This window comes from Hyperolius riggenbachi, chromosome 1 (assembly GCF_040937935.1).
Source record: "Hyperolius riggenbachi isolate aHypRig1 chromosome 1, aHypRig1.pri, whole genome shotgun sequence".
Lineage (NCBI taxonomy): Eukaryota > Metazoa > Chordata > Amphibia > Anura > Hyperoliidae > Hyperolius > Hyperolius riggenbachi.
In genome coordinates this window covers 410,191,499-410,207,327 of record NC_090646.1, presented here as the reverse complement: position 1 = coordinate 410,207,327, position 15,829 = coordinate 410,191,499, and the positions used below count along the sequence as shown (strand labels likewise).

At 42.6% G+C, this 15,829-nt stretch overlaps 1 protein-coding gene across 5 annotated transcripts in view; it reads left to right on the top strand.

Annotated features, from left to right (window-relative positions):
* The window catches only part of SMARCA2 (SWI/SNF related, matrix associated, actin dependent regulator of chromatin, subfamily a, member 2), a 283,693-nt gene that overhangs the window by 212,084 nt on the left and 55,780 nt on the right, over positions 1-15,829 (top strand). For all 5 annotated transcript variants that reach the window (XM_068235810.1, XM_068235819.1, XM_068235838.1 and 2 more), the window contains exons 27-28: positions 2,690-2,767; positions 5,510-5,728. In XM_068235810.1, the coding sequence (XP_068091911.1) occupies positions 2,690-2,767; positions 5,510-5,728 (297 nt within the window). The remainder of the gene's footprint in view (positions 1-2,689; positions 2,768-5,509; positions 5,729-15,829) is intronic.

The following is a 15,829-nucleotide window of genomic DNA, read 5'->3' as shown; positions in this document are numbered from 1 at the left end:
TACTATATAAAAATTCTGTGACGTACAAACGTGGACAGTGAAATGCATATGTAATGTAAGTACAGCCAATCTTTAGCTACTGATATGTGTTTATTTTCTCTGAGACCTTATACCTAACAGCTCCTCTTTAAGTAACATGTTTCACTTCCAACCTGAATTTCATCAGATGTGTATAGCAGCAATGCTTCTTTAAGAAGTTTACAGCATTATGCTAATTACCATAAGGGGAACTCCTACCTTGCTTATTCTGCACAACATGCATCCACAGCTCACATAGTATGTATATCTATAACCTATACACAATTGTTAGAATACCTTCAAATATATTCCATATTCAAACCCTGTGGCACCCTAGTGCCACATTCATAGATCCTTTGACATTCCTTTTGAATAGAATTGTATCTAAGTCCCCTCATCTATAACTTATTCTACGTTTTATTTTAAAGAGAGTCTGAAGCCTAAAAAAAAAACCTTTTTTTACTGGGCAGTCCTCTTCAGCAATAAGACCATAGCTAAAATGCTGCATTCCTGCGGCAGAACAATCAATTTCCGCTGGGCACAATTCGGGGCTCCTTCCAGGTAGAGACGGAGCTTTGTGCAGTAGCTCTGCCTCTTCTCGCGTCAATCTCCGCCTCTTTCCAGCCCTCTCATTCTGGTTTCACTGAGAGGGGCGGGAGGAGGCAGAGATTGACGCGAGCAGAAGCAGAGCTACAGCGCAAACCTCCGCTTCCCCCGGACAGCAAAATCCACGACCTGGAAAGACGTAGAATATTGTCCTGGGATTTCGGGGGTATGTATTGATCTTTCTGCCTCGGGATTGTGGTGTTTCAGCTATGCTCTTATTGCTGAAGAGGACTGCCCGGTAAAAAAAGGTATTTTTTTTTAGGATTCAGACTCTCTTTAAAGAGAACCAGAGACGAATAAATATCATTTTTACATACCAGGGGCTTCCTCCAGCCCCATCGGCCTGGATCGCTCCCACGCCGCCTTTCTCCGCTGCCTCTGTCCGCCGGTACCGGGTCCCGTCATTTCGGCCAGTCGACACAAGCGCAGTGCGCTCCCTCCGTACTGCGCATGCATACAGAGCCGGAAGACTGTCCGCGTCCGGCGGAAGTGACGGGACCAGCGATAGAGGCAGCGGAGGACGGCGGCGTGGGAGCGATCCAAGCTTATGGGGCTGGAGGAAGCCCCAGGTATGTGGAACATCTTTTTTTCATTTTTAAAATACGTTAATCTCTGGTTCCCTGTAAGTCCTTTTTTCAGAAATATTGATGACATTTCTCAACTTAAGTCTTATCTTATTTTTCTTTGTAATATATCTAATATGTTCTGATTTTCGTAGTTTAAACATTCTTTTTTCAATATAATTAAGACCACAGGCACAGTTCAACTGATAAATTATCTTTTGGACTGGCAGTTGATACAGCTGTGTATACTGAGCTTTTCATTACCGCTGGAGTCACAAATTGGTCCCCCACCTCCACATATGCACAGATGTTACAATCACGACATCTATGCGTGCCTGTTTGTCCTCTGTTTTTGTATTTCTTTACTGCGCTCTCTTATAACTAAATAATAACGTCCTACAAATTAAGTGAAATTTTCTTGCAAGCTGGAATTATTTGCATGCCATTGGCCATCTCTTGTAGATACATTCCCAGCCATTTTGCATTTAGGTGACAGGTATTCAGCCTGGAGTTTGGGAGTCCCAAGATGCACTTTAAAACTTTATAAAATATAGATGCTAGGTTTATTTTAACTTTAGCCACAGAGATGTTATCCTGTATAGACACGAGCAATGTCATGTGCACTGTTTAGCTTCTTGTTTCAGTCATGGGAGATCGCACCCATGTTTTTAATTTGTGTACCTGTTTTTGCCCCTATCGTACTGTTTTGTTTCTTCTCTATACTTTCTTGTTGTGGTTTTTGTTTTTTGTGTTTTTCGCTTTTGCATAGAGTAAAGGGGTCTATTAGACTTAGATTTACTGGAATGCGTCTTTCAAGGGTAGGGCGAGATCCTTCAGATTTTCTTTTCTTATTTTCTTATGATTTGGTCTACTGATTTTGCATATTCATACCCTGATAAGCAGCATTTGGATATTGCTTGAATACATTTACCCTTCTTTTGAATGGTTCATTTTTTTGGGTTGTGCTTTTGCCCTCTGTGTAGTTCTAGCAAGGAGGTTGTCTGATTATTCATGGCTGGTTGACTACAAACTGAGAGGAAAAAGTGCATTTTATAAGAAATGCAAAATGTGCATTTTATCTCCAGAATGGCAGACACGGCTATCTAATATGCCAAATATGTTGCTGGTAAAATAATGCTTTTATGTTAGTAGCATTTATGTATTATCTATGTGGTGTTCTTGTTATCCTTCCGAGAAGCAGTGGATTAAAGCACAACTCTGGGCATTGTCTCTATATATCCTGGTCAATCCCTGTATGCACTGCTCCACATTAGATCTCCAACCAAGAAATGTGATCATCTGCCTTTATTTGCTGGGTAGGTGGACCCTGTTAAGTGGTATCACAGCTTTATGGTTTATCTGATACCAATGAATGGGATTATAAGTAATCTTGGAGTTGTACTTTAATTTCTATGTATAGCACACATTTGTTTTATTGCTACTGTATGTTTTCTTTCTGGGCTGATGTTTTCCCTTACCTGCCTGTTTATGTGCTCTATTAGGAGGAAGATGAAGTTCCTGATGATGAAACCCTGAACCAAATGATTGCTCGACGTGAGGAAGAGTTTGATCTTTTCATGGTAAGAAAGCTAAAATGATAATCTTAAGTGATTTTTTTCCCCTACCTTGTAATTTCCATTCTGATTTTTATTTAGCTTTGAAAAAATATATACAATAGCTCAGAATCATATATACCATATTTTTTGGGACTAGAAGATATACACCTTTTCTCCCCTAAAAATGGGAGGCGGGGGAAACGAGGTACATCTTATAGATCAGGGGGCAGGAAGCTTTTTGGCTGAGAGCGATAAACACCACATTTTAAAATGTATTTCCCTGAGAGCCATACAATATGTTTCAAACTGGGACAGTGCACATGCGCAACAGAGGGCTCCCTTCCCTGTTCTATGGTGATGTGTATACAGTTGATCCGCCAAGCAGTGGAAGTGTCACACATCTTCAGCTTTTCTTGGGTTTGTGTAACATCAGCAATTTCCCTGAGAGCCAGACAGGAGAAACGCCGACTAACAGCTTGTACAATTAGCTAGATGACTTGAGAAATGATTCACTTTGTAGGACGAGATCCCCGCACTTTGACCCAATAGGCTGCTTGTCAAGTGACAGGCAGCCTATTGGGCCAATCAAAGTGCGGGGCTCTCGTCCTACAAAGTCACTGGACCTGACAGGGTCCAGAGTGGAACAATTGGAGCAGCTGTTAGTTTTGGGGGAAACGTGAGTAAGTTAGTAGTGCATGCTATAGCAGTAGCTTGCCTACTTTGAAAAGTTTACTTGCGCTGCCACACTAAGCTGGGCTGCTTGAGCAGTGCAGCTTATTAAATCAACCCCTACTGATTTGTCTGTGAGCCAGATTCAGCCATCAAAAGAGCCACATCTGGCTCCCGAGCCATAGGTTCCCTACCCCTGTTATAGAGCAAACGCTATGCTAGGGACCAATGCACTCCTGTATGTGCTAGCAATTAATTCCCTCATCTGCGCTAGCAATCCATGCCCCCGTCTGTGCTGCTTGTCCCCACGTGGCAACAGCAGTTAAAACCGCAGTGTAAGCCCTCCCTGTCCATCCAGGGCGATCCATGCCCTCCGCCACGTGACTTCTTCCGGCTTTTAAGGTTGCTTGCGCCCATACAAGGCATCATTTACTGGGGGAGGTAAAATTTACGCATCTGGCCACCATTTATTATACAGTAAATATGCAGAAAATGACTAGTACAGTTTATACAGAAATCAGGCCATCACAATAGATTTCAGCACATAACCTGGACTGTGAAATTAAATATAGCTCTTAATCTCTCCTTTACTAGCACTAAAAGGCTGAAAAAAATCCTAGCTCACAGCACAGTGATAGGAATAATCTTGTTAAAAAAAAACCAAAAAAAAAAAAACAATGCAGTACTATTCCTTGTCCGTTCAATTTAGCTCTGCTGTTTCGTGCCTGAAGACCAGCGTTATGCAGCCCAATACAATCGGCGTAAACAAGCTTATTGTTCATCTGGGCACCAGCGTTTAGCTGTGACATAGCTATTGCCCCCACCCAAAAAGTTATTGGCCAAAAGTGAACATTTTGTCCAGATGGTGTTCATTTTGGCATCAGTTACTTCAATCTCGTGGTCCTAGCTCAGAAGCCATCAGTCTCTGGTGCTTCAGTATGGTGTCAGTGACACCCCTCTAGGTGTGTCTTGTAGTCCAAAGCGCCTTATAGTCCCAAAAATACAGTAATCTTATTGGCCCCTATTCAATTCACTTTTTCTCCTAGGTGAGATTTTCACACTTTATCAACAAAATGCCTTTTAAGCCAGCAGCAAGCAAGAAAATAATTTCGCTGAAAAATTATATTAAAAAGATAAAAAATGATCTACTAGGAAAAAACGTAGGAGAAAAAGTGAACTGAATTAGGGCCATTATCTTTTATTGCTGGAAAAACTCATAATTTTTAAATTCCTTCACATGTATGGCTGTAGGATGCTTAGTGCAGTCCAAAAGTAGTTTTAACTTTATTGCACACAAAAATCCAAAAGTTTATTTCAATAGAATTCGATCAATCATATCAATCAATCGATCTTCATGAGAATCAAGATTGGGTCGTTAATCAGATTCATTTAATTCAACCAATTCTTAATGAAGATTTAATAATATGTTGTTTGGCTCAACGTGATAAACATATTGTTTTGGGCTTCAGAGCCCATCTAGTGTACAGAGAGACACTTCCACCACCAAGCGGTGCTGCAATGCTGACCCTATCCTCTGGATCCCGATTACATCATATGTGATTGGAACCCAGAAGATGATTCAGAGGAAGAGGAGAGCTGATCCAGTGTCCAGACAAGTAAATATGAAAGCGTTGCATAGGCTGCATTAGGCAGCCACGTTTTGCCAGCCTCCACTGCCCTGCCAAGAGTTGTCTACAAGGAGACAACTTGGGAGGAGCTGCTAATAGGTTAAGGACGTTTCTGCAACCTAATCTCTGACCTAATACAGTGTAATACACAGGCAAACCTGTATAAATACAGCACACAATTTCTCAATATTCATTTGAGTTATTGAAGGTGAAAAGGTCACCATCACCCAGATTACCTACCGTACATAAATATAGTTAAACCTCATTTGGCCTAAAAAAAATTAGACCAAATGTGGAAAACTGCTGATAGATTCCATAGCAGATTTTAGGTTTCAAGTGGCCTGAAGACCCCTCTAATGCTAGGAAAATTCTGCTTCATGCTGATCATAATGTTTGTGTTGAGGTTTTATGCTAAACTGAAAAACCTTCTTTCATTTGTAAGTTTATTATGTTGACCTTTCTGTTGTAGCGTATGGATCTTGATCGCCGTAGAGAGGATGCCCGAAATCCTAATCGCAAGCCACGTTTGATGGAGGAAGATGACCTTCCATCCTGGATTATCAAAGACGATGCAGAAGTTGAGCGTCTCACTTGTGAAGAGGACGAGGATAAAATATTTGGCAGAGGATCACGTCAGCGAAGAGATGTAGATTACAGTGATGCACTTACAGACAAACAGTGGCTCAGAGTAAGTCTGTGCATATGTATTGTTCATACTCCTTAATAGTATGTACAGTATGTTTGTGGATGCTTTAGTATGTTAACATGGTCTTACATAAACACTGTCATGTGTTCTGACTAAAATTGTAAATCTGTTGCAGCAATTAGTGCAATACAGTTTGTCAAAAGCGAAAAGGTAGGAAAACTTTCATATTTAGACAGGCAGTAAATATGGCCACTGGTTCTCTACAAATCTATTCAGCTTAAAAGTATGTTTGAACTACTAGGCTGGTTTTGGATTCTCTTCAGCATTTCCTGAGATGTTGATTGTAAATCTTGATTTTGAATCTGCTGTCGTAAAATGAGCTATAAGCTGTGTAGTACGCAGCTTTACTGAAAGTTTAAAGTGGATCCGAGTTGAAAAACTAACTAGAACAAGTAACTTGTCTATATATCTTATCTAAAGTTTAGATAGTTTATGCAGCAAATCTAGCTGCAAACAACTTCAACAGTATATGATTATTTCTTCCTGTGATACAATGAGGGCAGTCATGTTCTGTTTGTCACATTACACACAGGCAAGCTGCTGTGCATCTCCAGCCCTCAGCCTGTGAATAATTCACTCCCCTCTCCTCCTCCCTCCTTCTCTCTTCCTCTGAAATCTCTGGCTAGTAACACCTCCTCCTGCCCAGACTGAGCTCCCATAAGCCCTTGCTACATCTGTCTCAAAGTGCCAAGTGCTTGTTTAGTTTATATGGAATTAAAGTATTAAAACGAAAAAAAGTATTTGGCTTGAGGAATGCCCTATAAACTATATGAAAGGAACACAATTATGCAATGTTAAAGCTTGGGTCAAAAAATCATATACTTGCCTAAGAAGAGGTAATTATCTGGATCCTATAGAGGCTTCCCACCGCATCCTCTGGTCCGCCCTTGCCACTCGCAACCCCCCTTCCCCAAAGATTTCCGACAAGGGATTGTTGGTAATCCTAATAAGGGCTGCACTCCTCTTCAGTTACGAGTGTGGCCATACTGCATCAGCGCGAGTACGGCTATGCCTGCGCAGTAAGCTGAAGCTGCTCATGCATGAACTGCTGTGTGCTACTGCGCAAGCACGGCCATGCACATGCGGCTGCAGCACGCCCATGCTGGAGGAGGAGTGCAGCCCCAATCAGCTGGAAGGACAGCGTGGGAAGCCTCTGGAGTATCCAGAGGCTTCCCTCTACTTAGGATTGTATGTGGTTTCTTCACCCAAACTGTGGCTCAGGTCTACTTTAAGGGCCCTTTTACACTTACTGAGCCACATTGCATTGTCCTACTGCACTTCTTGCAATGGCCATTAAAGCCGATGGAACAGGATTCCTGCGATGTGATGGCAGTGCTCCAGCTGATGCAGGAGCTTCAGTTCATGACCATGCATGGCACTTGTCCAGCATTTTACACGTCTGAAGGGTTCCACTTTTTGAAGGCATGTTTACGCCAATTTCCCTGTTAACGCAATCTGCTGCATATACTAAAGTTTGTGAAATGGTGTGTTGCGTTGCAATAGGGTTTTTGCAGTGCACAAATCACACCAATGTAGAAAGACCCTCAATGAAACACTGCCTGTAGTTACTACAGTTTTCTTTTTGCTTAAAGGGCATCTGTAACAAAAAATCTCCCTCTGGTATATACCTCAGGAGGGGGAAGATCAGGGTCCCAATGAGGCTTCCCCTATCCTCTGTAGCCTGGGGCATCCAGCGCTGGCTCCCCCAAAACTCCCCAGACAAGGGCTAACAAGTACTGTGCAGGCGCGGCAATATTTACCTACTGTGATCCAGCGCAGTAGCGGCTCTTTGTTCGGGCTCAGAAGGGAAGTAGCCGAGCACGATTGGGTCCGCTCAACTGCGCAGGCACAAGACAATTGCGCTTGCGCAATAGAGTGGACCTGTTCGGGCTCAGCTATTTCCACCTGAGTCCAAACGGAGAGTCACTATGGTGCTGGAGGTAAATATTTACCTCAACGCTATTCGGGGGGTCGCCGCGCTGAATTGCTGGGACGGGGGAAGCCTCGTTGGGATCCAAGGTAAATATACCCTAGAGGTTTTTTTGTTACAGGTTTGCTTTAAACCAAAGCTTTTATTAAGTGTTTAGAAACTAAGGGAATACCACTACACTCACTTTCCCCATCAGGAGGTGCAACCAGGTTTCAGCAGTTAACAGATTTAAATGTGGAATCTGCACACTCCAACAGGTGAAGTACAAAAACATTTATTAGGCAACTACAAAACAGATAGAAAGGCTGACATGTTTCACACAGCAGTGCCCTTACTCCTAGCCCAACATTACAGATATCAGCTCACATTTATATGTGCTAAGACACACCCATCACCGGTGTGTCTATTACAGCAGGGGTCCCCAACCTTTTTCGGCCCGGGGACTGCTATTCGACCAAACTTTTTTCTGGGAGAAGGGGGATGGCCAGCGTCGTGCGCAGCGGGTTACGGGATTGTGAAGTGAGTCGGGTGCGGCGGTATAGCTAGGATAAGTTGCCCCAGTATAGGGAGTGTAGTTGCCCCAGTATAGCTAATATAGTGCCCCAGTATAGCTAGTATAGTGTCACAGTATAGTGCCCAAGTATGGGTAGTATAATGTCCCAGTATAGTTGCCCCAGTATAGCTTGTATAGTCAATACTCACAAAAACTACATATCAGGTGTAAATACTGCAATGACCCAAATATGACTATACTTTGCAAAAAGTAAGTTAACGAGAGGTAAGAAAGTGCTTGTGCAAGAATGAAAGTGCAATAGCAAGAAAACCGCTTACCAGAATGAAGAGGCCAGCTCCAGAGTGGGAGGCGGGGAGACAGCGTTACACGCTTGCCGCTGTGTCGGCTGCTTCTTTGGAAGCCTCCTCAGAAGCAGCCGAGACAGCTGCGAGCGCATATGGCTGTCTCCCACTCTGGTGCTGATCTCTTTATTTTGGTAAGTGGTCTTCTTGCTATTGCACTTTCATTCTTACCTCTCGAATAACTTACTTTTTGCAGTCCTCAAGTGCCATATCCATGCCAGTGTTTCGGATGGACTTGGAGAATAGAGAAATAGGTTCTACTTGATGAACCACGTCTTTCCTGATTTCGATCCAAGAGCTGTGCCACGTGTGTGGAAATCGGCCCTTGAGAACTGGAGTTCAACATACCTGCATCCAATATGCATTCCTTTTACACCGAATAATTTCCAAGCCGTAGTCACTTTCTTATCGGGAATGTGTGCCTCTTTCTCGTACAAGGGATTTCCCACTAAGTAACTGCTAGAATCCTACAGGCAGTACACAAGTTGTCCAGAAAAGTTATACCTATTCTGAAATTGGTAATTTTATTTGCTGTGTTAAGGAAATAAGCAAAGCAACCATTGGCTTTTATTCTACATCTTTAACATTACTCAGATTTTACTGTACATCTCAGTGATTGTCTAATTCCAGTCTAAAGCAGAATTTTTGGAAGATCCTTGTCAGTTTTTCACCTTTTTAAAACCAGGCTTTATAGTTCCATTTCTGTTGCAGTTTTGTCAGGTTATGTGCAAATCAAACTGTTGGTAATTATCCTGACGTTACTATAAGCTGAAACTGTGTACAAATATTATTATTATGTCAGCTCCTGGTATTTGACAATTTTCTAAGATTGGGAGAGGAGCCCAGAGAAATCTGTTGGATAGACAAAAATTGGCTCTTAATTTAAAGCAAATAGGAGGAGAAGCCAATTAATATTTTCATGCTAATTATATATCTTTAAAAACTGCTGTCATTCTGATTTCTTGTGATGGTCTTAATTTTGCATTACTATAGGCTGTTTCAGCAAATTTTGAAAGAAATACTATTACTGTAAAATAAATGCATAGACATACATACAGAATGTACATTTGTCCTACAGTAAAATAAACCTTAAAGGGATAAAATAAAAAAACGAGTTTAACTTACTGGGGCTTCTACCAACTTCCTGCAGCTGCCCTGTGCCCACGCCAGCACCAAGGGATCCTCCAGTCCCCCGCAGCGCCCCTCTTTCGGCTAGGCAAGTCGACGGCCACTGCGCATGCACAACCTCAATCCCGTTGCCAAGAGCATTCTGTGCATGCGCAGTAGAGATTTCCTGGTACTGCACAGAGCGCTGCCATTCACAGGAACACAATCGGGAGGCATGTGGACCGGGGCCACGCATCCAAATGAATGAGGATTGCTGCAAGGGACTGGAAGATCACGCAGCGACGGCACAGGGTGGCTGCAAGGGGCTGGTGGAAGCCCCAGAGAAGTGAAACTAGTTTTTATTTTGCTCGATTTAGGTTCACTTTAAATTAAATCTTTCTGCGGTCACTTGCAATCGGTATTGTTAATCTAAAGGCTCTGATCCTCTTAAGGTGGCCATACACTGGTCGATTTGCCATTAGATCGACCAACAGGTAGATCCCTCTCTGATCGAATCTAATCAGAGAGGGATCATATGGCTGCCTTTACTGCAATCAGATTGTGAATCGATTTCAGCATGAAATCGATTCTCCATCTGTGAAGCTGCCGCTGCTGCCGGCCTCCCCCCACATACATTACCTGATCCGACCGGCATGAGTCCCCCGGTCTCCGCTGACTTCTTCTCTGCTCTGGGCTCCGGCTTCACTGTACTTCCTGTCCAGGGAAGTTTAAACAGTAGAGGGCGTTCCACTGTTTAAACTTCCTGCCGGGACAGGAAGAAGTGAAGCCTGCCGCACTCTGAGCCCAGCGCGGAGAAGCAGTGGGGACTCGCGCTGGTTGAATCAGGTAATATATTGCCGCTAGCGTAGGTCGTCGGGCACTCGAATGCTGCTATCGATGCACTCCAGACCCGCCGGCGATCGAGCGAAATCTTCTGCACAGACAGAAACGACGGGAATCGATGGGAACGATCGATTTCGGACGGAAATCGATCGTTCAGTCAGCGTTTGTGCAATGATTTCACAGCCTATTCGATCACAGTGATCGAATCGGCTGTATATCGGCGGGAAAATCGGTAAGTGTATGGTCCCCTTTACCAATAGTTAAAAATCTACTACATCTCAGAAGTTGTATATCTTTTCAGAAGCGCTCCCTGGAAAGACCTTATACAAATATTTGACTCCTACTGGTGGCTATACAGTCCTGACAGCTGGACCGTCTCTGCCATCTAGTGCTTTCAAAAAGCAATGGAAACCATTAGAATTGCCCATGGGGTAGTTGGACCATTTTAAAACCCGTAGGAGGTTCAGATTAATAAAAACCCACTCTTAAGTGAGAGCTACATATGAAATAAGTCATTTACCATACATTTAACTCTGGGACAAATATGCATGTTAAATGTATGTATACATTTCACTACGCATTACCATATTGGGTAACAGAGAAATCATCTTCTTAAACACTAAGACTGTTACAGCACGGAAAATTAAAATTACGAAATAGTGAAGAAAATTGCCTCCAAAAATGTAAAGCAAAACAAAGCTTAGAGCATGCGGTAAAGCAAGTGAGATGTTCAGTCCTGTCTGGATCTGCTGGCAGCATGCGATATAAATTAATAGACAAGGGAGACGGCCAATAAGAAGAGCCTCCCCCTCCTGCTACTCGCCCTATTTGATCCGATGCAGTGGCCAGCATTCACATCTAAAGGGATGCGAGAAAACCTTTTACTTCACAAAACTTACACCTGAATTGTTCACGCAAAGCCGCAAAGCAAAATCACAGTTGGCTGCCTTGACCTACTCTTCAGCTGTTGCGACATAGAGTATGGCTTATAATTCACACTATACCGCAAATGCAGCGTATAGTACTTGAGCTGATGCATTGGCGCCATTCACACTGGTTGCTGCGTTTGCATCACCACCCCTCCACTCGCCCATCTGCTAGTACTTCGATCGCTATTGTCGTCGTCTACACCGTCCTTGCTCATCCGCCACTTGCCCAGAGACCAAGAAGCATGGGGCTTCCTGTTAGGTTGTAAAATAAATAAATAAATAATTTAATCCTACCTAGCAACAGGGAGGATTCTCATTGGTCCACCTGAACCAATGAGAATTGTGTCTGTTGCAGGAGGTTCCCCAATGGTTCTTTCACAAACCAAGAGGTATTGGGCTCCCTGGGAGCTGGAACAGAGCTAACGAATTTCTACAGGACAGGTGATCGTTTTGCGTTCGATTCCTGTTTGCAGTTGGTGTTTTGTGTTGTGGCTACGGAAAAAAAGTAGCAGGTTGTCATTTGCAGTACGGCAGGTGTGTTGTGCAATTGCATTCTGTTTGACAGATTAAATGCATCTTATTGACAACATAGGATGCATTTAACGTGTGTTTTTGTGTTCAACTGTGTTTCCTTAAACGCAGTGTTTTTGCCTGTAGTGTGAACTCGTTCTTGGTGGATTGAAGCAACATTTTTCCGTAAATTACTGAACTACTACAGCATGTGAGGAGTTCTTTGTGAACCCGGGAAAAAGTAGTCTAAAACACCGAATGCAGTATTTTACCGACCTGATTTTTTTTTCTGAACAGCCCTTAGTGACTTGACCCCTTAGTGACTTGGTATTTCTGTACTTAAATCAGGTTACACTATTAAACAGCCATAGATGAGCAGATCACAGAAATTGTTACTAGATCTGCTGGTTGTTGCAGTAATCATTTTAACATTTCAGTTCATTTATTGCAAAGTCATTGACATTACTAGGGGGGTGTGGACAGCACCAGTTTTCACCAGCAGAGGGGCGATGCCAAGCTCCAGGCTAAGGCAGAGTAGAGTTAGGCTACGTTTCCACTAGCCGCCGCCCGTCCTACGAGACCACGGCAGCACTTCCTGTTGTGCGAGTGATTCGCTGTCACTTGCGGGGGAAAATGCTGCAATGGCGTCCGAATTGCTATGCAAGCAATTCGGATGGCTGCTGCTTTATCCCCTATATCAGAGTTTTGGTACGATTTTCACACTAGTGGAAATGGGCATTAAGGCTATGTAAATATAGATTTTTATTTTTTTATTTTTTTTACTAAGAAAAGAAAAGTATTGTTGGTTTTGTTCAGCCTAGTAAGATTGGAGGTTGATGGGATGAGAGATGAGTTTCCGCACCAGGCAGGTGCTGGATAAGGCGCTGGATAAGGGCTCTGCCTCTTACACAGAAGACCAGGGTTTGAATCTCTGCTCTTTCTGTTCCATAAGCCTGCACCTGTTCAGTAAGGAGACCTTTGGCAAGACTCTCTAACACAGCTACTGCCTACTGAGCGCGCCTTAGTGGCTGCAGCTCAGGCGCTTTGAGTCCACCAGGAGAAAAGAGTGATATAAATGTTCTTTGTCTTATTGATTGTAGTACTCAAAAAAAAAATATTGTGTGTGGCCACTTTTATTGTGCGTACATACATTCTGTCTTTCCCACCTGCATGGTGTATGAGTGCCAATTGTTTTTGAATGTGTTGAACAGATTGTGTAGATATGTTCTCCTACTACATAGAGGTCATAAAAGGCTGCTATATTCATTTCCTTTTAAGCAATACCAGTTGCCTTGCTATCCTGCTGATCCTCGGCCTCTAATACATTTAGGCATAGACCCTGAACAAGCATGCAGCAGATCAGGTGTTTCTGACATTATTCTCAGATATGACCAGATTAGCTACATGCTTGTTTCTGGTGTGATTCAGACACCACTGCAGCCAAATAGATTAGCAGGATGCCAGGCAACTGGTATTGAAATAAATATGGCAGCCTCCATATTTTCTCACTTCAGTTGTCCTTTAACTTTAACCTGGATAGGCTAAAGCCATCTAGGTTTAGACGCCACAAAAGAACAGTATTAAGCATTTGGAGCTTGAAGAAAACTGCAGAGTCTTTCATCTGTTTCATGGTCTGCTGTCATTTTCACTATCACATGAAGCAGAAAAGAAACCTAGAAAGCAGAAAAGTGAGAACATGATAGTGAGGCCACCACAGCACCATGGAAGCTCTCAGAATGCATGAGGCACAAAGCAGAATGGTGACAAGCTTGATGGCGGGATACAGAAAGCGTAAAAGACACACAGGACACTGTTACAAAATAAAAGCATATATTTCTAACGGGCATGATTATGAGCTTACAGTATTAAAAGGGCACAAAAGTTTTCTTTAAAAAAATAAAATAATAATAATAATTGATCCTGTGATTCTGTGACCTGAGCTATGTGTGGTTTCATGTTTGAGAGGGGAGATCTGGAGGGGTTTCTCATTACATGGGAGCAGAGATAAGCTTGCAAATATCTCTCTAAAGCAGTGACCACACTTTCAAAGAAAGTGCTGTGATACCAACACATTTTTACATAGAAACTCTTCCTTGTCCTCTGCTTTTAGCAAGTAATTTGCTTGTCTGGACATAGCTGAGGCTGGGATATAAATACTTAGAAGGAGAAAAGGTAAACTCCAAAGAATATGTGGGGTTTTTTTCATATAGTGCTGGGAATGGTTAAACCTCTGTCAGGTTTGTAATGCTGTGTCTGCAGAGATCCTCAGTTCTTGTCTCCAGTGACACTGTGTGAAGTAAAGGGAATTCTCACCTGCAGAGGAATAGATAGCAGTTGAATTCTGAGAGGTGTAATCATTATCAGCTTAAATTATCAGCTTAAAAAAAGTTTTTATTGCGTTATGCCTTCCCCCATTTTTGAAAATGTCACCTTTTACTACTTGTCATGTCAGAAGAATTATTTTTGCAAGTGAAGCCACCGAGACAGCTATAAGATTATATCTCTCCCACTCTGTGCGGGTTTAAACCTCGCTCCATGTTTTCCTAGTCTTGTTTAGCACTTAGTTGCAGAGCATGTTTATGTCTATGTAAATGTTTTTTGATTAGCCAGTGTCCGATAAATCAAATATCTGGTCCGGAGCTCAGACAAACAAAGCCTTTCTATGCCTCTCCTTATTGTCACCTGATCAAAATTTCAAGACAAGATTTTTAGCTGCATAAGCCTTTCACACAAACACTAAGGCCTCACTCGCATTACACGCGTTGCCGTCTGTATTTTGGCAAAGCGTGTAGGAGGTACTCAGAGGTGCATAGACTGCAATGTCTGAGGTTCACACTGCATGCATTGCTTACCAGTGCGGTGTGCAAATGCATGCTGCACGTATTTTTTGGGCAAAACGTGCAGCTGACCCATTCACTATAGTGAATGAGATCAGCAACACATTCAAACGCAGATGGCATGCGAATGTACGCGTTGCGTTCCGATGGCACAGCCATCTGCGTGTAATGTGAACGAGGCCTTACATTCAAATTACTAAGCTAGATCATCTTTTTAAATTTGTGACTAGAGATAGACTTACAAGTAAACATGTGAGAATTAAAAATTAAAGAAAAAATTGCCTTGGGAGAGGGATTGTACCAGATTGTACCAGCGCTGAGACTCCCAAAGCTTGCATGTGTGCGGCTGCACTGCCTGAGCAGTAGCATGGACCTGCTAGGGCTTCGGGGGAGAAAAGCGGAGCCCAATTGGGTCCCTGCTATTGCGCAGGAGCAGATGGCTTGTGCATGCCCTGTAGCAAAGACCCGATCAGGCTCTGCCTTTTCTACCATTTTACAAAGGGCATAGCACTGCAACTGACCTGTGGAGGGAAACTGGGGAAGCCTCTGGGTCTATTATATTGTTTATTACGGCCCATTATCCTGCTATATTTTCTCGTGTGAGTTTTGCCCAATGAGGGGTTTTACAACGTTCTCAATAAAATACCCGTAAAGCCTCCAGCAAGCAAGAAAATGCCTATTTTACCTTCTTTTTAGTACTTTTTCATTTGCTAATTGCTGGAGTTGTTTTTAAGATAACTTAGGAGAAAACTCAGCAGAATAGTTAATTGGATACGTGCCTAGATGGTAAAAGTTTGCAGCACTTAATATCAAGTTTATGCAAAATGTGTTAATTCTATGCAGATATATGAAGATTAAAATTAGACCACTCAAAACCATCAGAGCATTTGATAGGTCCAATTTGAAGCTGTACATATTTTCATAAAACTGACATGTATCAATTTAAAATGATTAGCATCGGACTGTCTACTTTTTACCTTTTAGGTATGTGATAGCAGCAATGTGCACACCCTTACAGCATGAAATATATGAATTCATTCTATGCATCCCTTGGGATTATTTAAAAAAACAA